The following is a 24,000-nucleotide window of genomic DNA, read 5'->3' as shown; positions in this document are numbered from 1 at the left end:
CTAGTAGGACTACTCACATGCTTTAAGTTAAGGCTGCTGGACATATTTATAGGATTGTAATTTAAAAAACCTGTACTTTTCAGCATTTGCACATGAATAGGCACTGGAGAGTTATCTATCTGTATGAATGTTTTCACATCAATCAGCTAAACAAGAGATCCGCAAGCAAAATGTAATGGTCAGGAACTTGATGTAGATATGTAATGATGCTTGGACTTTGGGTCTGTAAAGCAAAGAATTAATTACAATGAGAATTACATAAGATACTTGAATCTGTGACAGTATAGAGCACAATAATGCCACCAGTGGGGAAAGTGTAAGCTTGAAACTCTAACCTACTCCTTTATTGTTCAGGAATTTATAAAAGAAAACTCTACCCCATTCAGGTGAGCAACATAACATTTCAAAAGAGAAGACAGCTTTTGGTATAAATTAAATGAGAAACATATTCCAGTTCATGTGGCATTATCTTTTAAAGTCTTGTGCTTCTAGAATGAACAAAATGTGTTTGGTTTGTCTTAACGGATAACAATATTTTGTGAATACACACACTAGAGTGGAAATTGTGCGTGTATCTGAAATAAGCAAAATGTGAGATGAGCAGCAATATGTTGTGGTATGCAGAATGCATGTCTGTAAAATAAGAAGTATTTCACAAATTATGACAGCAATTAGGCACGGTGGCCGATTCCAGTTTCTTTACATTTAGTTTAAAATTTTTGTTGCATTTAACAACACTGAACAAATTAACAGTGATTTAAAAATACAAAATCAGGGTTTTTTTAACATATTGGTGAAGGCTCAAGTACTTCTTCTGATTTTTAGAATGACAAAGAAGATTTAAGACAAAAGTTGATTTACAACAGCCAGACTCCCCTGTATTCTATGACCACAGAATTCACCATGAAATCTATTCCTTGCCCAGAGAATCCAAATTTTTATTTTTTTCTACAAAATTAACTTTCTAAACATTGTAATTGCAAAGAAAACCTTGAAAACATGGTCTTAGTGTAAACCAATGCAGTGCTGTCTTCCTCATTCTGTAGCTTGAAACAATAGCTCTGTGTGGCATGAATTGGCCCTGTGCATCTCATTTGAACTCTGAAACCTTAGGATAATAATTTAGATGTCAACACTGTTAACTATTTTAACTGCTGATTATTTGAGCAGAAACATCCAACTAATGTACTTACCCAACAATCTCAAACTGTTTCCCATGTCTCCCTAGGTGTAAAAAGTCTCAAATGACCCCTACACAACTGTCAAAACCTCCAGATTCACACTTATAACTTCTATTCAGTCTGAACTATCATATTTCAAAAACTGCAAGTGTTAGGACAGCATAAAATAAATAGAATTTTATTTCAAAATAAATAAAAGTGACTATTGTACTGATCTTGTATTGATTTAACTAATTAAAACCCTACATTTTTAAAATTTAAATGAAACTGCCACTGAATGTCCAGTCTGCCACACCAGAGTGCCACAGAATCCCAAAATGTTGCTGTAGAATTTAGGTTCTCTCTCCCTCTCCTTCCTCCTGCTTTATTAAACTACTCCTTAGGGAACTCTCAGTCTCCTTCTCTAGCCTATCATTTTGCCTTCAATGTGTTCCTTTGTTCCCTTCTTAGTCACCATTCCTTTACTTCTGATACATTCCTTAATATCTCTGGTTAAATGAGATTTTTAAGAAACAAGTTAGACAACAACACTCTAACTACTGCTCCAGTTTTAATTTGACTTTTCTCAGCAAGTGCTTGACAAAGTAACAATTTCTCAGTTCTCCAGTCAGTGCTCAAACAATAATCTCACTGACAGTATTCAATCTAGATTTTGTACATCGGTCACAGGGAAGAGAAATTTCAGTTGCATATAGTCAACAACCTCCTCTACGGAGGTGGCTCTTTGTTCCTATTCTCCTTGAGTGCAGAACAGCCTCTAAACTAACCAGCGAACTTTGGTTCCTTCCTCAAATTATTCTGTTCTTGTCTATTAAAAGGCCCTTTATTTCTGGGATGACTTCTCTCCTCCTGTGGCCTTGCCCTCTGGCCTTTTCTGTCTACTTTCTCTCTCTCTAATCTTGTCTCTAACTTTAAACTTAGGCCTGATCTACACTTAAAAGTTTTGCTGGCATAGCTACATTGGTCAGGGGTATGATTTTTCCCCACCCTACTCGAGACAGTTACATGGCAAAAGCCCACTGTATAAACTGGTACAGTGGAGTGGTACTCCACTCAAGGAACTGGTTTAAACCATCATGGCTAAAGAACTATCTTTCTGATACAAGCTGGAAGGTGTTGCCAATATAGCGTTACTGGTATATCTACACTGGCAAACCTTTTCAAGTGTAGGCAAGACCTTAGCTAACACTTTTACGCTGCTGGTATTTCATGGTTCATGGAAAGTGCACCTCTGATGAAAAAGTGCACCTTGCTGTCCAAACACTCTGTTTTGATCAAATAAACCTGGGATTTTATTTTAACTTCTTTCAGCTACATATCAGAGTGAACCGTTTCTCTAGGGCAAGAGAAGCATCTTTAAACCGAACACCGTTGCATTTCTTTACGCTGATCTCCTATTCATAGAATCATAGAATATCAGGGTTGGAAGGGACCTCAGGAGGTCATCTAGTCCAACCACCCGCTCAAAGCAGGACCAATCCCCAATTTCTGCCCCCTAAATGGCCCCCTCAAGGTTGAACTCACAACCCTGGATTTAGCAGGCCAATGCTCAAACCACAGAGCTATCCCTCCCCCCCTCTAAATTTTATTTTTTTCTTTCAAAAAAACAACAAACAAACAAAAAAAACCCTGCTCAAAGATGTTACCCCTGTTACCTGTTAACCCGTTACCTCCACTGTCCTTAAATTTGGCAACATCCTTAATCCCAAATTCTCTTACTTCCAACTATTTGTCTGCAAATCTGCATATCACCATCTCTCAAACAGTTTCTGCCTCTACTGAAATCTTTATCCATCCAGTAATCTTCTCACAACCCTTTGCAACTATGGACTCTCTTCAGACTTCATCAGGTGTAGAATGTTGCTAGCTTCCCTTTCACCCATTCAACACACTCACCTCATTGACACCCTCAAACTACTCCAATGGCTTCCTGTATTTTTTCCAGGTATCACTTCAAAGCTTCTTTCCTTTCCCTCAAAGATATTGCTACAGCCTTCCTCTGGACTTTTCTTTATCTGCTCCATTCTTTGTTCCACCCATTCACCTAACACCAGTGTTCTCTATATACCTTCACAATCTTATCACTATTGATGCAAGAGCTTTCTGTAACACCAATCATCTGAAACATGCTTATTGTATCTATAGGCCTCACGCTGTATTTATTTTCAAAATCTAAAAACATTTCTTCTCTTGCTATTACCTGTCAATATGTTTCCTTTTACTTTTTATTTTTACTGTGCAATTGTATATTTTAATTATGTAAAGCCTTTTAAGAGAGAATGTATGGAAGACCCTATAGAAAATAATGCATTATATGTATTTTCAGGAAGGCCACTGTATGTTTTAGGATTGGCACAAATCATAAAGAACTGTGAAAAAGTGTTTAAATCTAGCCATACATAAGAGACTATCTTTGGGCTACATGTTACTTACGGGTATAAAACAAAACAAAAAACACTCACACAGATCATCAAAGAATGATACAGTTTGGTAGAAGTTCTGCTGCCATAATAAGGTCCAATCCCACAACCAGTGAATTCAAAAGACCCAGTGGAGCAAGATCATATCCACAGAACATAGCCTTCTACCAACATTTTTAGCCTAAGCACTTTTTTCTTCAAAAGGGTATCACATGCACTCGTATTATTTGTAAAAGTACCAATTTGTGGATGCCAAGAAACACATTTGTGTGCAAAAATGGGCATTTACGTATAAAATTCAGGTAACTATACCATCTAATCATTTTCTCTGGACAATACCTATTTACACATGTAAATATGGGTAGAACAGACTTTTGAAATTGTGCCTTAAATGTTTAGTCTGGGAAAATTAAACTCTTGTAAGAAAATGAACTGTAAACAGTAATCTTTTGATAATATGTTGTCTTAAAATAGTATATATTATGCTGCTTTGCATACAACAATTGTAATGGACTGAAATACTGTATCAATAGCAAGCTAATTAAAAGCAGGCAAGAAAATGTATATTTTTTATCTTGGAATTTTCTTCAGAAAGAAAAAATGTTTCATTAAAATGAAGTTACTATATTTTCTTAATTTTTAATATGTGTACTAGAATGTAATTTTGTACTTTTTCACCACTTTTAGAGCTTTCATGTGTATTTCTTTAATTATAGTTTGCATTTAATACCGTTGAGAAATGTAAAATTAAGCATTTGATGATAAACATTTACTTTTAAATGAAAACGTATTTATTATTTTTCATGTATCCTTTCTCTTGAAAGAATAAAAAGTCTACAGTCAAATTAGCAAAACAACAGCTCTTACTAAGTGGGAAATTCAAACTGCACAAGGGCAAGATGAATCTGAGACGTCTTTGTTGCTTTTCTATCCCCTGGCAGGGAGCCAGGCCATATTTGTATACCAGCACACACAGCAATAGTAATGTAATAAGGCTGAACACTTTCTGAGGAGGGCTGCCCAGAACCGATTTCTGCGTGTGTCTGATCACCGACGGCAGTTTCTGCGCCAAAGGGCTGTCAGTAAAGCGGGGCCAGCGTGCGCACCCCCTCACGGGGGAGCAGCGCGTCAGGAGAGCAAGACCCCTGCCCACCCGAAGGGCTCCGTGGGAAAGGGCAGCAGAGCCTGGCCAGCCGAGCCAGCAGTGACCGAAAGCCCGCTGGGCGCGCCCGGTACAGCGTTACCGAGGGGGACCCAGCGAGCCAGAGCTGCGGCCCCCGTCTCCGGTCTGCGTCAAAGCGGCCGGGCAGAGACACACCAGTGCAGGCCGCCGCCCCGCTCGGAGCCCGCCTGGGCATGGGGGCGTCTCGATGCGGAGCGGGCGGCCACAGACAGACCCGCTTCCAGGCCCCGCGACGGGAAGGCACCCTGGCCCCGCCCCCGCCCCAGCCCCAACTCCAACTCCAACTCCAACTGTTGCCGCAACAAACAGCGGCCCGCGATGCCGCTCTTGCTATTGGTTAGAGCCTTCCTATCTCCCCCTCCTATTGGCTGGTTGTAAGACTCTCTCTCATTGGCTGGCAGGGAGTCTGGCTGTCAATCCCTCCCCCCTTCCGTCTCATGTACCATAATCGTGCTCAGTCTCGCGGGCCCCGCCGTTAGGGGCGGAAGTGACGTTTCGAGTTGGGGTCCCGGATGTAGTTGCGCATTCCCTGAGGCACTGTCGCTGGTGTCTTCCTCGGGAGCGTCCCGGCGACGGCCGGTGAGTGGAGCGGGCAGAGAGCGAGAGTGGGTCTGGGGCGCCCTAGTCTCATCTGCCTGGGCTGGGAGGGAGTTCAGCCGGGCTTGGGGGCAGGGCACGGGCGAGGGGCTGGGAGATAAGGTATGGGGGAGAAGGGCTTGGGGGCAGGGCACGGGGCTGGGAGATAAGGTATGGGGGAGAAGGGCTTGGGGGGCAGGGCCCGGGGAAGGGGCTGGGAGATAAGGTATGGGGGAGAAGGGCTTGGGGGCAGGGCCCGGGCGAGGGGCTGGGAGATAAGGTATGGGGGAGAAGGGCTTGGGGGCAGGGCCCGGGGAAGGGGCTGGGAGATAAGGTATGGGGGAGAAGGGCTTGGGGGCAGGGCCCGGGCGAGGGGCTGGGAGATAAGGTATGGGGGAGAAGGGCTTGGGGGCAGGGCCCGGGGAAGGGGCTGGGAGATAAGGTATGGGGGAGAAGGGCTTGGGGGGCAGGGCCCGGGCGAGGGGCTGGGAGATAAGGTATGGGGGAGAAGGGCTTGGGGGCAGGGCCCGGGCGAGGGGCTGGGAGATAAGGTATGGGGGAGAAGGGCTTGGGGGGCAGGGCCCGGGCGAGGGGCTGGGAGATAAGGTATGGGGGAGAAGGGCTTGGGGGCAGGGCCCGGGCGAGGGGCTGGGAGATAAGGTATGGGGGAGAAGGGCTTGGGGGCAGGGCACGGGCGAGGGGCTGGGAGATAAGGTATGGGGGAGAAGGGCTTGGGGGCAGGGCATGGGCGAGGGGCTGGGAGATAAGGTATGGGGGAGCAGGTATGGGGCGTAGGGCACGGGAGGGACTGTAGCTTATAGTGGCTCTTGTCTCTGCAGCACCCACGTTCCTCTGCCACCCTCTCATCTTTTCTGGCCTGAGGCTCTGAGTTCTACTCTCCTTCTCTCCCCCAGCTGGTGACTATGGCCTTTTTATATTACTGTATAACTCAGGGGTTGGAAAGGAGGACACTCTCCACTCCCCAGCACTTTGTTCTCTGTGCTGGTACTCTGGGCCTGCTTAACGCCTCCTGAGAACCATGGTAATAGTGGTGCCCCATGCACCTGCTGTAGTGTAGCTACCCACTCTCCACTGTCACAGTCCTGTGGGGGGATGCCTGTGATCTCTGCCACCACTCAAATGTGCTGGACTGATATCTTGGTCCCAGCCTTGCCATGGTGGTGGAAGGTAACTGTCACCATCTCCAGCTAACTAGTTTTTCCTTGCCTTGGGGCAGGGAGGTGTCCCCTGGCAGATTGGTTAGCTTTGGTTTCAGTGAATGAATGATAATTCTTGTTTTCTGTTAACCATCAAACAGTGAAAATGTTTCAAATCTAGTCATTCAGTGTACTTCTGAATTGACTTTGTTAATGTTTCTTCATTGAGAAGACAGGATTTATTAAGCCTGATTAATTATGGCTAAATTTATTAATGCTGAGTAATAGTGGTATTTACAAATCATTACCTCACTTCTAATATAGAGGAAAGTGTAAAAGGATTGGAGTTGAAAAGAAACAGGGGAAGTTATAACTTTCTGTTTATAATTTGTTTTTCTGCCTTGGGCTTGAAAGCTATTAGGAATTGCCAGTTATGCAGGTGATCACCTTAACTGTAACGCATACCTGATACTTTTACTGATGTCAATAAAACAGAATAAAATGCAGATAATTTGGCACACAGTTGTGTGAAAACAGGTTGAATGTGAGATATAGAAAAACATCGGCACCACAGATATTTACATGGAACTGAAATAAATTTTCAGCTAGTATAGCAATAGGTAATGTACTTTTTCTAGTGAGCAAACTTAGAATTTTATCATATTGACATTAACACTTGAATGGTACATATTAGATCATCAATTTAAATCTGTTTTTTATTAGTTTAGCTTGCACGTGTGATGAGTGTCCAGACACAAAGTGGCACCAGTTTTAACTAAATAGGTTTAACTGTCACACCTTTAACTAAAAAATTGGTGTATCTTCTGTGTTCGGAAAAGCCCCGATATAACTGAAGCAAGCGTGGTGATAGAGCAGTTAAGCATTTTAAAGAAAATGAATTCAATTAATTGTGTTCCTTGTTTCGACATGTAAAAGTTTGTAAACCATAAAACTACAGATAACTAAAAAGAAGCGTATGTGTCTAAGATAGAGTAGGATCAAATTGCTTTCAGTAGCTTACTGAACTTTAACTAAATATTCATCCTTGTTTTTGTGGTAAAAATATTTCATAGTTAAGACCACCGTAGAAAATGCTTTTGCTTTGTGTTAGAGGTTCTATTCAGATGTTTTCTACAGTTCAAGTTTCTAATAATTTACATATAGGTATTCTTCCACTACTAGTTTTAAGCTGAAAAATAAATGTGTAAATAAGATGTGAATTCATTGTGTTTTTTTTAAAGTGCTCTGATCCATTTTTACAAGATGAGCACCACCAATGTGGAGGATGTTAAACAAGAATCTGAGAAAAAGATATTTTATTGTGAGGTGAGTGGATTTCTTGGTGGTTTTTTAAAGTATGGATTATATAACATAGTTTTGTGTGATATAGTGAGTACATTTTACTCCTGAATGTAGGTCTGTTATATGGTGCAGTATTATCATCTTCACTTGCTAGCCCCTAGGGGTCAAAGTGCAGGAACCAGGTAACTTTTCACTAATGTGGATGATGCTGGTAGCCTGCAAGAGAGTCAGAAAGCAAACATAAAATTAGATTTGTGACAACAGGAGTAATTAAGTGTTGATCCCTGCCACAGCTGTGTTGAAAAAAACAGAGTGTTAAGCACTTCTAGTAAGGCCCCATATTTAATTTCTTAAAGTGAGTGGGTATGATCTTAATAACCTGGTCCTGCTGTGTACCATGAACCTGTTTCTTCAGGTGCTGAACTGAAGTAGCTTGTGATCAGTGTTAGCACAATTCATTTCCTCCTAATTAGAAAATAGGTCTAGGATGGCTTCTCCACTTTCTGGATTAAGGCATCTACTTTGTAATATGCGATCCTTTTTTATACTTGTACCCAAGTTGCTTCAGGAGAAATTGGAGATAATTGGAGTCTTTCAAGGATAAGTATGATTCTGATTAAAAAAGATCCACAGTTGACTTGACTGCAAGATTTCCTCAGCAATGAACGCTTGAATCCTAGAGAGTGCCTGAAGTCGTCTTGTGTCCTTCAAACTTTCTCCTTAATCAGATAAGAATCCAACCTAGAAAGGCTTCAGCCTCAACTGACCCAGAATAGAGTCCTGGTTGTGTATTATTTGTGTAGTGTTAGTGTCCATGTTGACCATACAGCAGTGGTCACCAGCCGGTCAATTGCGATCTCTGGTGGTGAAGCAGGGCTGCCACTAAGGTAGGCTCCCTGCCTGTCCTAGGCTCACGCTGCTCCTGGAAGAAGCCAGTGCAGCCCCCGGGGTTCAGGGACAGGGTTCTCCCTCGGCACACTGCCCCTCTCTGGAAGCACTGCCCCCACAGCACCCATTGGCTGGGAATGGGGAGCTGTGGCCAATGGGTGCTGCGGGGGCAGTGCTTGCAGAGAGGGGCAGCGCACGGAGCCATGTGCCCCCCGTTCCCCCTAGCGGCGCACTGGCCCCTTCCGGGAGCGGCATGGGACCAGGGTAGGCAGGGAGCCTGCCTTAGCCTTGCTGCGCTGCCAACCAGGAGCTGCCCAAGGTAAGTTCCACCGGGCGGGAGGCCGCACCCCAGCCCTGAGCCCCATCCTGGAGCCAGCTCCCCGAACCTCAGCCCTGAGCCCCGTTTCAGAGCTTGCACCCCGAACTCCCTCCTGCACTCCAACCCCCCTGTCCCAGGGCCAGCCCAGAGGCCCCCCCAACCCCCTACTCCAGCCTAGTGAAAGTGAGTGGGGGGGGAGAGTGAGTGTGGGGAGGGGCCTTGGGGAAAGGGTGGCATAGATCCTGGGTTGCCCTTAAATTCAAAAAGTGATCTTGGGCGTAAAAAGGTTGGAGACCACTGCTCTATAGAGTCCTGTGCTGCATTTTAACAACCTCAAAGTGTCAGGCTAAATCCAATAAATTGATTTTGCTGAATTATGTGAAGTTTTTACACGTTTTCTACCGCTCTGATGGAGTTCCTTGGGTGAGGCATCACCTCCGACAAAATGAGGCAGAGTATCTGCATCAGGAGGAAGAGATCCAGCATATATGTATCCAGTTCTGATTTCTAGAAGCAAGAAACCAAGGCCTCAACTGCCCACATTTTTCTGCTTGTTTGAGCTGCTGTTCTTTAAAACAGCAGGAAATAATAGGTTTGATGTCTTCCTTCAGTCATTGTTTTGTGTTAACAGTAAACAATTTTTGTGCTGACCTTGTACTGATGATACTGTGAGATCTTATGATAATTATTGTGTTGGTGTTACAGTCCTTCTTGTTTCCAGCTCCTTCTCCATGACTTTGCATGATGTGATCATCTATTTCAGCACAGACCACCCACCAATACTCTGCAGAACAGTGTGGAAACTACTGAGTTAAAAGGATACTGTCAAAAATCGGGGGGGATTCCAGAAACTAGTTCATTGACAGAAGTCTCTTTTTTTTTTTTTTTTTTTTTTTTTATAAATCTTCTTAAACAGTTTACACAGATCTGGTGCTATTTTTAATATCTTCACTTTCCAGATGTCTAAGTAGGCTTAATGTGATTAGTTATGTACTACTCTTTGTCACTCACTGGTGTCTTACTTTAAATTTCTCACACAAGCCTTCCTCAAAGAAGCCTTCACCAGTTTCTTAAAATAGTAAAATATAATGAAAGGTTTTCATCCATAACTGCAGGCCCATTTGCTGTGTTTGCACAACAGTATTTTTATACTAAAGTTGGCTGTAGCGTAACTGAATGTAATTAATTTCTTTAGGTTTGTAAAGTTCCATGTATGAGTTCTATAAGTCTTCAGTCACACTTCCGTGGAGCAAAACATAAAAAGGTAATCTAATGTGATTTTAATGTCTTGTGTATAAACTTCACACTTCTAAATGTTCTGTAAACTTATTGTGAGTAATTGTTTTTAAAAAAAGTTTTGAATGCTTGTGTAATTTGCAATTCAATTTTTCTGAAAACGAAATCCCCAGAAAATTGTCCAATGCTGGTATTTTGAGCCTTTTCAAACATTGTTGAATTTGTTAAATGTACACAATGAACATTATTTTTTTGAAAGGCAGCTATATTTACAATTTAACTTTTAAGTGAAGTTAATATGCGCGTATTGTGAATTGTGTGTATTTAAGGTTGCTTGACCTGCAAAGTCTTTTTTCTCTGCAATTTAAAAAGAAAATCTGGCTCAACTTCCCAGGTTCCATGCACCTGAGCTTAAATTTGGAGAAAAACTCCAGTGTGATTATAAATTAGAAATAACTAACTCTAGTTACAAAGGAACATTATTTGCATTTTTATGTAAGGGTTTAAATATAATAATCATAAATAAAACCAATAATAGGAAAGTTGCTGTTATAATTTGATATAAGTAGGTAACTTCCTACTAGAAAGTACTGTAAATCAGAAAGGTTTCAAAGTTGTTAGCCAGGTTCTGCAGTTCTCATACTCTTGGTTAACTGAACAGTTGTCAGTCTTTTCTCGGATAGTCTAAGATTACAGAACTTTATAATAATAGAACTTCAGTGGCTAATGTTTTTTCTTCTGTTACTTCTGTCTGGTGTCATCAGACTGCATTCTTGCTTGGCAATAAGAGCTGCCTTAGTGAGGGATGCCATCTTAATGGCACTTTTAGTGACCTTCTTTCCCTCCTGTACTACTAGAAATCAAACATGGTCTCTAGCTGTCAAACTCACCTGGTCTCTGGCTGTCTCAGAAGTGTGAACTTCAAGTTTGTTCTTAAAGTTGGGTTTTCCTCAGACCAGGAAAAAAACCCTTTCATTTTAAAAAGACTTTAATATCCAGTTGGGAGACTTTCTTTATATCCTTTCTCAAAGAATGGACTTTTTATTTATTTATTACAGCTTCACAAATCAGTTGTCTAACTTAAGTGTTGTCCCTCACCTCCTTTACTTGCTTTTAATTGTATTGAGTCTGTTGCTTATTAGTAATATAATGCAAAATTTTTGAAAACAAAAAGAATTGCGATTGCTCTACAGGCAGTCTCTTAAATTTGCTGATACAGTGTTACCACCATTTTCACTTCTTAAAAAAATCATTATGAAAGAATAACACTGAGGAAAAAGATTAAAATACTGAAATAATTAATTAGGCTTTCAACTTCCCAGCAGTTACTAATTTATTAGAAACATCCCATTGCCTGACTAATACTTAACATGCAATTTAAAACTGACTAGTAATGAAGGGACAAGTCTTTGCTAGAGTAACTGATTGTGGACGGTATAAGGTGTTACACACAGAATCTAGGGCACCCCACCTTTACCATACTGGGGGCTCCAGGCATAACCCTATAAATTTAGGAACCCCATCCTTTCCTGTCCTGGGCTCAGGACATAAGGCATTCACTCTTACCTGTCCTGGGCACAGGGCGTAACCTTCTGCTGATTTGTGGGACCTTTTCCCAGTGAAACAGCGTTACACAGTAATATTCTTAACCTATATTTATTAACAGTTGATCAACAGAATACAGACACTAAGCATAAAGTGCTCTCCACTCCCAATAAGGGGGACAAACTTTTCCTGGTGGCCAGTCAGGATCAGGTTTTCCGGGGCTCCAGCTTCTGTATGGTATGGTCGGCGGGGTGTGATGGTTTTGGCCACTCTCATCTTGGGCTGTGTTTTGGAGTTAGGTTCCAAAGAACTTCCTTTTGGACCCCAGTTTATATAGTTAAAACTTGGGTCCTACTTAGCTATACTTTAACCAATCATTTTAAACTAAAATACTACAAAGCAATCCAAGCACATTACGAAACAATTCTTTAACCAATCCTAGCCCATTACCCCCTACGTACAAGAGTCAATTGAAATGTTGCGAAACCAGTTTACACAGCAGACAGAACTAATTAAAAACCAGACAGGAGCATACAGGTGAACAATAGCAAAACAATAGAGAAGTATGGATTTTACAATCACAACTGTTGATAAGTGGTTTCTTGCCAGACAGAAAGTTATCAAAGTTTTCTTTAAACATCTTAACATCTGTTTCTTTATCTGGTGATAGTGGGTATGATCAGGACAGGAACACCTTCTTAACAGCCCGATATTACACTGTTCTGATGCAATTGATGGAACCTGAGGATGTGGCTCTCTGCAACTTAGGTCGTAGCTGCTGTTTTTACTCTTGCTGCTGCTTTTGCTGCAGAAAAAGACCTCAGACCCAGAAACTCAGTCCTCAGTACTTTTTAGGCCGCTATTGTGTGAATATGCACATGCTTAACTTCAAGCATGTGAGTAAAGTTAAGCAAATGTCTGTTTGCAGAATTGGGGCTTTAGTGTTCCATTTTAGCTATTCTAAATACAAACCTTGTTTGACCTACCTTCTAGTATGTGTGTCATAATGGATGGTGGAGAAGTGGCGTCAGTGCACTCCTTTTGTGCTACCTGAAAATGACATTTAGTTCTGGGGTGATATGAAATCCATTTCAGAAATCCAATGAAGAGAGAGTATCCAGCTGATAATGGATCTGGGGTATCAAAATGAAGAAAAAATACCCCCACTCTTGCCTCTGGTTTGTTGTGGAATATGGAAGAGCCAGATTAAGTTTGCTTGAGATGTGAGAGCCACTGGTTGCCTACTTGATGCTAACTTCATGATACTTTACTCATGTATCATTTTTTCCTCATACCCTACTTGCTTCTAATGTGAGACCTCTTTCTTCCCTTTCTCCCCCACCAGAAATTATTAGTTTGCTTGCTTGCTTTCTAACAACACCCAGCTTTTTCCTTTCTTACCTCCAAAACGTGTCTTCCTTTGAAAACCCTTTTCTCTTTCCCCTTGACAGGTGGGCAACAACAGCAGATTCTGACTGCTCTGGGAGAGATCGCAATTTTCTCTTTTTACCCTCCCGCAGTGTTGGGGATAGTGAGCTAACTTGTGGCAGTGGATTCTCTGTGATGGGACCAACAATATCCTAGAATCATAGGACTGGAAGGGACCTTGAGAGGTCATCTAGTCCAGTCCCTTGCACTCATGGCAGGAGTAAATATTATCTAGACCATTCCTGACAGGTGTTTTTCTAACCCGCTCTTAAAAATCTCCAATGGTGGAGATTCCACAACCTCCCTGGGCAATTTATTCCAGTGTTTAACTACCCTGACAGGAAATTATTCCTAATGTCCCACCTAAACCTCCCTTGCTGCCATTTTAACCCATTGCTTCTTGCCCTATTCTCAGAGATTAACAAGAATAATTAACCCCTCTCCTTGTAACAACCTTGGTCTTTTATGTATTTGAGAAGTGTTATCGTGTCCCACCTCAATCTTCTCTTCTCTTTTCAAGACTAAACAAACACAATGTTTTCAATCTTCCCTCATAGATCCCATTTTCTAGACCTTTAATAATTTGTGTTGCTTTTCTCTGGACTTCCTCCAATTTGTCCACATCTTTCCTCAAATGTGCCCAGAACTGGACACGATACTTCGGTTGAGGCCTAATCAGCGTGGAGTAGAGCAGAAGAATTACTTCTCGTGTCTTGCTTACAATGCGCCTGCTAATCCCATAATGATGTTTGCTTTTTTTTGCAACAGTGTTTAACTGTTGACTCATATTTAGTTTGTGATCCACTATGCCACCCAGATCCCTTCCCACAATACTCCTTCCTAGCCAGTCATTTCCCATTTTGTATGTGTGCAGTTGATCCTTCCTAAGTGGAGCACTTGGAATTTGTCCTTATTGAATTTCATCTTATTTACTTCAGACCATTTCTGAAGTTTGTCTAGATCATTTTGAATTTTACTCCTATTCTCCAAAGCACTTGCAACCCTTCTCAGCTTGGTATCCTCTGCAAACTTTGAGTGTACTCTCTATTCCATTATCGAAATCATTGATGAAGATATTGAACAGAACCGGATCTATCACTGATTCCTGCGGGGCCCCACTTGAAATGCCCTTCCAGCTTGACTGTGAATTACTGATAACTACTGTCTGAGAATGGTTTTCCAACCCGTTATGCACCCATATTCTACTAGCTCCATCTAGGTTGTATTTCCCTAGTTTGTTTATGAGAAGGTCATACTAGACCGCATAAACAGCCTTACTAAAGTCAAGATATACCACATCCCCACTTTCCCCCCATCCGCAAGGCTTGTTACCCTATCAAAGAAGGCTATTAGGTTGGTTGACACAATTTGTTCTTGACAAATACATGGTGACTGTTACTTATGATCCTTTTATCTTCTAGGTGCCTGCAAATTGATTGCTTAATTATTTGCTCCATTATCTTTCTGGGTACTGAAGTTAAACTGACTGGTCTGTAATTCCCTGGGCTGTCCTTATTTCCTTTTTTATAGATTGGTGCTATATTTGCCCCTTTCCAGTCCTCTGGAATCTCTCCCATTTTCCATGAGTTTTTGAAGAGAATCGCTAATGGCTCAGATATCTCTCTTCATTCAGCTCCTTGAGTATTCTAGAATGTATTTCATCAGGCCCTGATGACTTGAAGATTTTTAACTTGTTCTTTCCCTATTTTAGCCTCTGATCCTGCCTCATTTTAACTGGCATTCACTGTTAGGTGTCTAATTGCTACTAAGCTTTTTGGGGAAAACTAAAACAAAAAATCATTTGGCACTTCTGCTATTATCACATTCTCTGTTATTGTCCATCCCGTCCCCCCCATTGAGTGACAGGCCGACCTTGTCCTTGGTCTTCCTCTTGCTTCTAGTGTGTTTGTAGAATATTTTCTTGTTACCCTTTGTTTCTAGCTAGTTTAATCTCGTTTTGTGTCTTGGCCTTTCTCTACATACTTGTGCTATTTGTTTCTTTTCATACTTTGAAATTTGGCCTAGTTTCCACTTTTGTAGGATTCTTTTTTTGAGCTTCAGATAATTGAAGATCTCCTAGTTATGCCAGTATGGTCTCTTGTCATACTTCCTGTCTTTCCTGTGCAGTGGGATAGTTTGCTCTTGGGCCCTTAATGTCTCTTTGAAAAACTGTCAACTCTCTTCTGATATAAACTATTCAGAATGGAGATTTGGAATAAAAGTGCTTTCTCTGTTAAATATAATGCCATTAGCATGCTGCGGCAGTCTAGGATGGGTGTTATAGGAAAAGGAATCTAGCTGTTTTCAATAGAGTATCTGTCGTAACCTGTATAGTTGCAAGTTATTTTTCTTCTAATAAATCTTGCCATCCAAGGATAGAATTAATACGGAAACTTCTGATATATTGTTTAGTTCTAGTGTGTGTAATTGGTGTTTATCAATTTAGTAACATTGCTCAGAAGGCCTGACCAAGTCACAGGAGGGTTCTTACCCTGAGCTGATGACCAGTCATAATCACTTTTATTTCTCTTTGTGAATGAACTAATTGAGAAATTCTATGAAAGGTGCTTTGTAAAATGTTTTGTTTTTAATATACTGTCAAAATGGAACTGGAAGTGCTTCAGTTCAGTTACTGGCTTTTGATTTCTGAGAATCAGAATTCTAAGGCTGGACAGGGTTTTGTTAGCAAAACCGTTATTCAGTGCTCAGCTGGCAGACTGAAAGTGAAGACCATGACATATAAAATACACAAAGGAAAACTGAAGAGTTACAATTTCTCCAGGAGACATCCCAAATGCTTACCATCAGTTGTCAGTTCTAGATACCAGAAGAAGAGTACCAAGTCTCTACCCGAATTCCTTTGGACCCTCATGAAACAGTACATGGAAGCATCTATTAAGGGGAAAAAAATAAGATAGCAGTGAAAAAAACAAACAAACAAACCTAAAAGCAAGAAAGAAAATGCTCCCAATCTAGATTCATGCTAAAGCTATGAATAGTGCATAAACAGTGGCTTTCATTGTAGCTTTTATAAATAATTAATATTAATACAATAAAATTGTTATATGCATCAGCCACTTATTCTTGATGGAGAGGACACACTTAAATGTGTCACCAAGTTTTCTTGCCCAGTTGCTGAGGCAGAAGTCTAATTTTCAAGTGGGCAACACCGTGACAGGTATTTGGTGCAGTTGTTCATGCCTGATAATAGCTAGGTTCTGGGTTAAAGTAAGTAAACACTCCATCATATGGTAAGATGTCCTGTTAGCCATAGTTGGTTTCCACTACAGTTCCTGACTTAGCGTTTGTACGTTAGCATTTTCTTGAAAGTTCAAGTCTCGGCAACAAAACCTACTGCTAAAACATCCTGAATAGTGGAAGAAACATAGGGTAAGTGAATTTTGGAGTCAGTTTGGAATGAGACTTGTATTACTTCAGCTGTGGAGGACAGAGAACCTCTGTTGGACTTAGGCCTGGTCTACACCAAGAAGTTAGGTTGACACAGCTATGTCATTCAGGGGTGTGAAAAATTCATAGCCCTGAATGATGATGTAAGCCAATCTAATTCCCAGCGTAGACAGCACCAGGTCAATGGAAGAGGTGGATTACTTATGCCAATGGGAGAACCCTTTCAGTTGGCATAGGTAGTGTCTACACTGAAGTGCTACTGCAACTGTGCTGCTGTAGAGTTTCAAGTGTAGACAAGCCCTTAGTGATGATTGCTCATGACCAAGTGAGAAGGTGCAAGAAAACTCAGAACTGAGCCTGCTTAGGGAAGCTGATCAGGCTTCTCAAGTTTTTTCTTCTGGAAATAGAGAGGTCCTGGAAATAATCCTTGTCAAACTCAGTAATTTATTCTGCAGTAGAATTTCTAGCTTCATCTCTCAGTGAAAATCCAGACATTTTTTTTTCTGGATTGTATAGATTGCATAGATAGCTGAAGAAATACATTTTAACTTATGGTTCATACCAAGTGATGCATTGGATCTTAACCAATCCTCTCAAAATGTAGGATGTTCTTCCACCACTAACCCAGTGCACAAGATTGATGGAGAAAACCTTTGAGCACTCTGATGAAACGTCTGTGGGTGCGCTCTTTATAGGTGATTTGCATCTTAATAGCTAACAACAGAACTGCAAAATTTATTCTTTAAGGCTAGGGATAAAAGTCTATGTAGTCTAAGGAACTCATGTAAAGTGCAAACTAATGTGTTTTTTTGTGTGTGTGTGTGAGATATGGCCCTAGGCTACTATTCATGCTCCTGAAGGTTTGGCAAAGTAGTTATAGCCCACCAGATTATATAGTTGAATCCATAGTTCAGTTTTTCCATGGTTCAGATTTATCTGAAAAAGTATAAGGTGCTAGCCTTTTCTTAAACCTCTTTAAAGATCCTAGATTATTTTGTCCTCACCCACAACTATTTCACATTTGGGGTCTATATATACCGTCAAGTCAGCAGCACTGCTATGGGTACCCGCATGGCCCCACAGTATACCAACATTTTTATGGCTGACTTAGAACAACACTTCCTTAGCTCTCGTCCCCTAATGTCCCTACTCTGCTTGCTCTACATTGATGACATCTTCATCATCTGGACTTATGGAAAAGAAGCCCTTGAGGAATTCCACCATGATTTCAACAATTTCGATCCCACCATCAACCTCAGCCTAGACGAATCCACACAAGCGGTCCATTTCCTGGACACTACTGTGCTAATAAGCGATGGCCACATAAACACCACCCTATACCGGAAATCTACTGACCGCTATTCTTACCTACATGCCTCCAGCTTCCATCCAGGACACACCACACGATCTGTTGTCTTCAGCCAAGCTCTATGATACAACCGCATTTGCTCCAACCCCTCAGACAGAGACAAACACCTACAAGATCTCTATCAAGCATTCTTACAACTACAATACCCACCTGCTGAATTGAAAAAACAGACTGACGGAGCCAGAAGAGTACCCAGAAGTCACCTACTACAGGACAGGCCCAACAAAGAAAATAACATAACGCCACTAGCCATCACCTTCAGCCCCCAACTAAAACCTCTCCAGCGCATCAGCAAAGATCTACAACCTATCCTGAAAAATGATCCCGCAATCTCACAGATCTTGGGAGACAGACCAGTCCTCACGTACAGACAGCCCCCCAACCTGAAGCAAATACTCTCCAGCAACCACACAACAAAAACACTAATCCAGGAACCTATCCTTGCAACAAAGCCTGATGCCAGCTCTGTCCACATATTTATTCAAGTGACACCATCATAGGGCCAAATCACATCACTCACACTATTTGAAGCTCGTTCACCTGCATATCTACCAATGTGATATATGCCATCATGTGCCAGCAATGCCCCTCTGCCATGTACATTGGCCAAACTGGACAGTCTCTACGCAGAAGAATAAATGGACACAAATCTGACATCAGGAATAACATTCAAAAACCGGTAGGAGAACACTTCAACCTCTCTGGCCACTCAGTAACAGACTTAAAGGTGGCAATTTTGCAACAGAAAAGCTTCAAAAACAGACTCCAGTGAGAAACTGCTGAGCTTGAATTAATGTGCAAACTAGATACCATTAACTTGGGTTTGAATAGAGATTGGGAGTGGCTGGGTCATTACACATATTGAATCTATTTCCCCATATTAAGTATCCTCACACCTTCTTGTCAACTGTCTAAATGGGCCATCTTGATTATCACTACAAAGGTGGGTTGTTTCTTTTTTCTCTTCCTGTTGATAATAGTTCATCTTAATTAATTAGCCTCTTACTCCACCTTTTCATGTTCTCTGTATGTGTGTGTATATCTTCTTACTATATGTTCCATTCTATGCATCCGATGAAGTGGGCTGTAGCCCACGAAAGCTTGTGCTTAAATAAATTTGTTAGTCTCTAAGGTGCCACAAATACTCCTGTTTTGTGTTTTGTTTTTTTGTTTTTTAAGATTATTTTGATTACATTTCTCTGAACTTTCTTGAATGTATCAGTAGTGAAGCATTCTAAACTGAGTACAGTATTCTGGGTGTGGTTGCATCAAAACTATGTAGAGGACAGTTGTTTCACTGCTATGTGACACCTCTGCCTTTTTAGCATAAAACTTGTGTCTAATTTGCTGTCAACTGCTCAGTTCTTCTTCAGAATTGCTGCCAGATTTCTCTCCCATTGAATATCTGTTCCCAGTTACACCCCACCCAACTCTGAACACTAATTTGCATTTTCTCCAAATTAATCTTTTTTTTCTGTTCGTTTCTACTCTAAATAGCTGTTTCCTTTGTACGCCATTGGTGATTATACCTGCAGATTTTATTATGGAGTTAACTGTTTCCAGTAATAAAGATGTAAAATAGGACCATATCTAACTTAGGTTTCTATGGGTACTTCCTCATCCTCTCCTTCCCCACCCTGAACTTAGTACTCTTTTATTTATGTGAGTGTCCCTATCCATGCCAATTTTAATAAATTTTGAAAGTGGAGTGTTGATTCTGTGTCAAGTGTCTTACTAAAATCCAAATATATATATGTACCTTATCTTTCATCCACTAACTTTATAATTTTATTAAAAAATCCGAGGCATGCTGTTTGTTACTCAGTTGTTTTTTGCTCAGTTTTTGGGTTTTCCCCCTTTTTTTTTTTCTTTAGGTTTGGAAATTGACTTATGACATGGTACCACTTTATAGTTCCTTTTTGTCCTCATTCCAGTTCCAAACTGTCGCTGCATTTGGCAGCCTGAAAAGCCAAGAATTGCATGGAGGCCAAACAACTTTTTTAGCCCCTTTAGTTGATTGCTCCAGGTCAGAGCTGAGGCACGCTATTGGCGGCAACATCTGGAAGCTTGCATTACTGTTGCTCTTGCTGCATTTAGTTTTCCAGTCACCAGAGCATCTTTCATGAGCACTGAATTCACCCATGTCTAAAAAGCAGTGGGAGCTCAGTGATGATCTTTTTTTTTTTTAATTGCAGAAGGAGAATTGCCATATTAGCAGCTTCATAGTTAAGATTATGTTCTGAAATCTACTTAAAGCCGGGAATAAATAAATCTCTATTTTTTTTTCTACTGTGTGGATTGCTTTTGTTACAACAGGGCTCTGTACTCTATTGTTTAGTCACTGGTCTGTTGCAAGTGGACCAAGTCACTGGATTCCACATGCTTCTAAGCCAAATGTGTCCAGGTAGAGTCTAGTCATTGTTTCTAGCTCTGGGACAAGAGGGCATACTCCCAGGCTCAAACCTCTTGCCTGACACCCTTCTTTGGGATGTGCGATGTCATTGCCCAGCCACGCTATATTTCAGAACCAGTGTCTGAGACTTCCCAAACCTGTCAGTTGCTTTTACCTGCTTCACCTGAGTTCTGCCTTGGCTGTGGGCAGCCTGGGCTTCTAGTTTAACCCTTTTGGGGATGGCATGGCAGGAAAGCAAGGAACCACAGGCTTAGCAAAGGAATTTCTTAACCATAGAGATTTTAAATCTGAACGCATTCAAGAGGTTTTTTGTTTTTTTTTTAACAGAGATCTTTGAAAAGAACCAAAAGTCATGAGACGCACCCTCCCCATCTCTGATCTCACCTCTCCTGCAAGTCTGAGGCTTGTCAGCATTTCAGTCTGGTCATAGTTCCCCACCTCCCATTCCTCTTGTGTGGTGATGATTGGACCCCCTCCGCAGAGCATAAACCTGTCCTTAAATAGGGGTCTGTTGTGAACTATGTACCAAACGTGAGAAGCTCCAGCCTACCCCCGAGTCCTCTCTCTTTCATGCCTGTCTCCCTGCCGGCCCCTGTGTAGAAAAGCCATTGTTTCATGTGGGTGGGCCAACAGCGCAGTTTAGAGACAAAGTTGGTGGCTCCTAATTGTAGTGTTGATGTCTTTTGATGTTAGTCTTTCAATGAGGTGTTAAACACCTTTTCAGGACCCTATTATTACTGCATTCAAACTGCCCTCTCATAGGGGCGGGCAGTTGTTTGAATGCAGTATAATAGGTTGTCTTCGAGATGTCTGGGCTTGTCTTCATTCCTAGTACAACCTAGAGTTCATAAGTTGATACAGATCTTTCCCACCCTCCCGTAGCCTTTTTATGTGAAATTTCAATGTTGGATTTTGTGTCCTTCGAATTTTGTTAGATTTTTCTTCGTAAATTTTTGTGCATCGATTTTAACTTCAGGAAAAAGTTTTGTAAGTGGGAAGAGAGACCACATGGAGAGACTGATGCAGTACATCAGCTTCTGTTCATTGTGGAAGAATGGTCTATGTTCGTTGATATCTTAGCTTCCGGGAGGAGTAAATTGAGAAGCTAAGACTGACAATCATGCATCACCATTTGAAATTTTTCAATGTAAAATGAAATATTAGGTGAAAAGGGACCCTGGCAATGGGCTCACATGACAGGGACAGCTAGTCTTGATACCTTTCATGAAGGGATTTTTTTTGTCTGTTCATACCTTAAATATGTTAAATGGATGACTTGCACCTAGCTGTGGGTAGGGTTCAGTCATGTGGAAAATTACACAATTGTGGCATAAGTGGTCTTTAAGAACTGAAATTTTTGGGTCTTAATCGGAAGGCCCAGATTTCCACTCTGAGGCAGGGGACGTCAGTCTAGCTTGGACATGCCTTGCACAATGTCACAGCAGCTCATTTGGGCATATTTGCATGGGTGTAGTTTTCAGTGGCCACATCGCTTTGGCTTCTTAGTTGCTTGCCAATGCTATCAAAGCTCCATTGGGCCCTTTCATTTTCTTAAGATCTGAAATTATCATATATCTTCTAGACATAAATTCTGCAGCAGTCTCCCCTACTTCTCCTTCCATCTCTTACACAGTTGGGCAGCTGTCATCAAAGAAGCAAGGTTTTTGAGGTGAGGCTTATTTCTGCTTCAGTGTATGGTTGATAGTGGTTAGTGGAGAGAACTCTGATAGCTCATGACCAGGCTAGTTTTGCATATTCTCTGACTTAAAATATAGACACCAAGGTCAAAGCAAAGAAGAGTCAAACTGATAGTGCAACATCAGGAGAAGAGGATGAATGTTCTTGTGACTGAAGCACAGGATTTAGGAGACCTTGGATTCTATTTTCATTTCTGTGACAGTCTTCCTTTGTGACCCTGGGTCAAATCACTTAAGCTCTCTGTATCTTATTTTCACCATCTGGAAAATGTGTATTTACAAATGCACATGGTGATTGTGTTGTTTACTAGGGGAAGATCCCTGAACACAGACAGAACTTTCTCAAGAGCTGGACCAAGATTGTGAAACTTGCTGACAGAGGAGAGAATGACCACAGATTGGACTAAATACAGAACTCATTTCTTAGCCTTAGCTTTCCCACAATTATTTCATAGTTTAAAAAAATATTTTAAACTGTGTATGCCATTCCAGCAATTTACTCCTTTCTGTTGGGGATGGAAGAATGTTTTGTTTTGTTTTTTTAACTTCTGAAGTGTTCAGATACTATGGAAGTCAGTAGTAAAGCAAAAATTCTTTGATACATAGATTCATTGGTAACGGTTATACTAGAAATACATGTTGATAACTATCTTCTCCTGATTAAGGGAATTGTTAGTTAATAATGTAGTCATTCATGGGAGTTTAACCTGATCAATACGTGTCTTTTTTGCAAGTGATTGACAGGACTCTGCAGAAAATAGATGGGGTTGAATAGAAGGTCATTATTGTAGACTTGGACTGATCTAGGAAAAGCTCTTAGAGTGGCTGAATCTCTCTCTCTCAAATTTGTCCAAATCTCAATGTCACTGTCAAAGTTGTTCCTTCCTTTCAGACACAATCTATTGTTCCAGTGTTGCCACTTCATGAGGACTCATATGTTTGTCATTCTGACACTCTGAGTGGATTACAAATGAGGGGGAAAGGGCTTCTCTGACCAAGCGATGCAGAAGGCTGCTTCTGCAATTTATTAGTGTTGGGACTCGTGCAAAGAGAGGCAGCTAAGTGCATTTAGAGACAACAATTCCTTGGGTTACTTTAGGCTGGATTGCCCAAAGTCCTGAGTTTTGGATCACTACAGCTTCAGCGTACTATTTGGAACCCTTCCGTAGCAAAGTGAGTCCCACCTCAAGATAGACTTTGAAACTGTGGAAAAGCAGAAGCAAAAACTCAGTTGTACTCCCCTCCTTCCTGTCACTTTGAACTTCAGTCTAGTTCTTAACACCTTCAGAGGCCCACCCTTTGAACGCTTAGTGATGATAAACTTTCTAGTGAACCTTCTCAATCGCTGTTTATTTATTTCCCCTTTGCTTGGTCAGATGGGTCATTCAGACTCTACCTCTTCCTGGAGGTTCAATCAAAAATAAGGTGGTTGTCATAACTCATTAGTTTCATAAACTGATGTCTCACATCTACATCTCAAATGGTTTCCCTGCCCTTGTTATGTGTCAGTCTCTCTGAAATAAATGAAGCTCTTCTCCACTGAAGTTGGGAGGAGTGCATTGCCCCTCTACCTGAAAGAACCTGTTTAACAGTATGTCTAGAGATTCACAAGCCTTTAAGGATTCTACAGACCATTGAGTGATGGAGTGCTTTAAGGAAGACTGCTGTCACGTAGTAGCTAGAGAGTCTCTTTTGGAGCATGGTTGCCTTCTGTTTCAAAAGGGAAATGCTTTCTCACCCTTTTTAGAGCTGTGTAAATCATCTGTGCTTTGCTGCAGTTTTCACATGGTACACTCACGTTAAAATAAATTCAGACTCTCTACTGCATGGAACTACTTCACTATTGTTTGGGAAGTTTACAACTTGGCACATTCAACT

At 41.3% G+C, this 24,000-nt stretch overlaps 1 protein-coding gene across 1 annotated transcript in view; it reads left to right on the top strand.

Moving 5' to 3' along the window:
- Positions 1-5,279: 5,279 nt before the first annotated feature.
- The window catches only part of LOC311516461 (uncharacterized protein), a 67,094-nt gene continuing 48,373 nt past the window's right edge, over positions 5,280-24,000 (top strand). The window contains exons 1-4 of the mRNA XM_084620548.1: positions 5,280-5,363; positions 6,200-6,277; positions 7,759-7,843; positions 10,222-10,290. Of these exons, the coding sequence (XP_084476674.1) occupies positions 7,781-7,843; positions 10,222-10,290 (132 nt within the window). The 5' untranslated portion in view covers positions 5,280-5,363; positions 6,200-6,277; positions 7,759-7,780. The remainder of the gene's footprint in view (positions 5,364-6,199; positions 6,278-7,758; positions 7,844-10,221; positions 10,291-24,000) is intronic.

Source organism: Lepidochelys olivacea (genome assembly GCF_965140295.1).
Source record: "Lepidochelys olivacea isolate rLepOli2 genome assembly, chromosome: 2".
Lineage (NCBI taxonomy): Eukaryota > Metazoa > Chordata > Testudines > Cheloniidae > Lepidochelys > Lepidochelys olivacea.
This window is presented reverse-complemented; position numbering and strand designations above follow the sequence as displayed.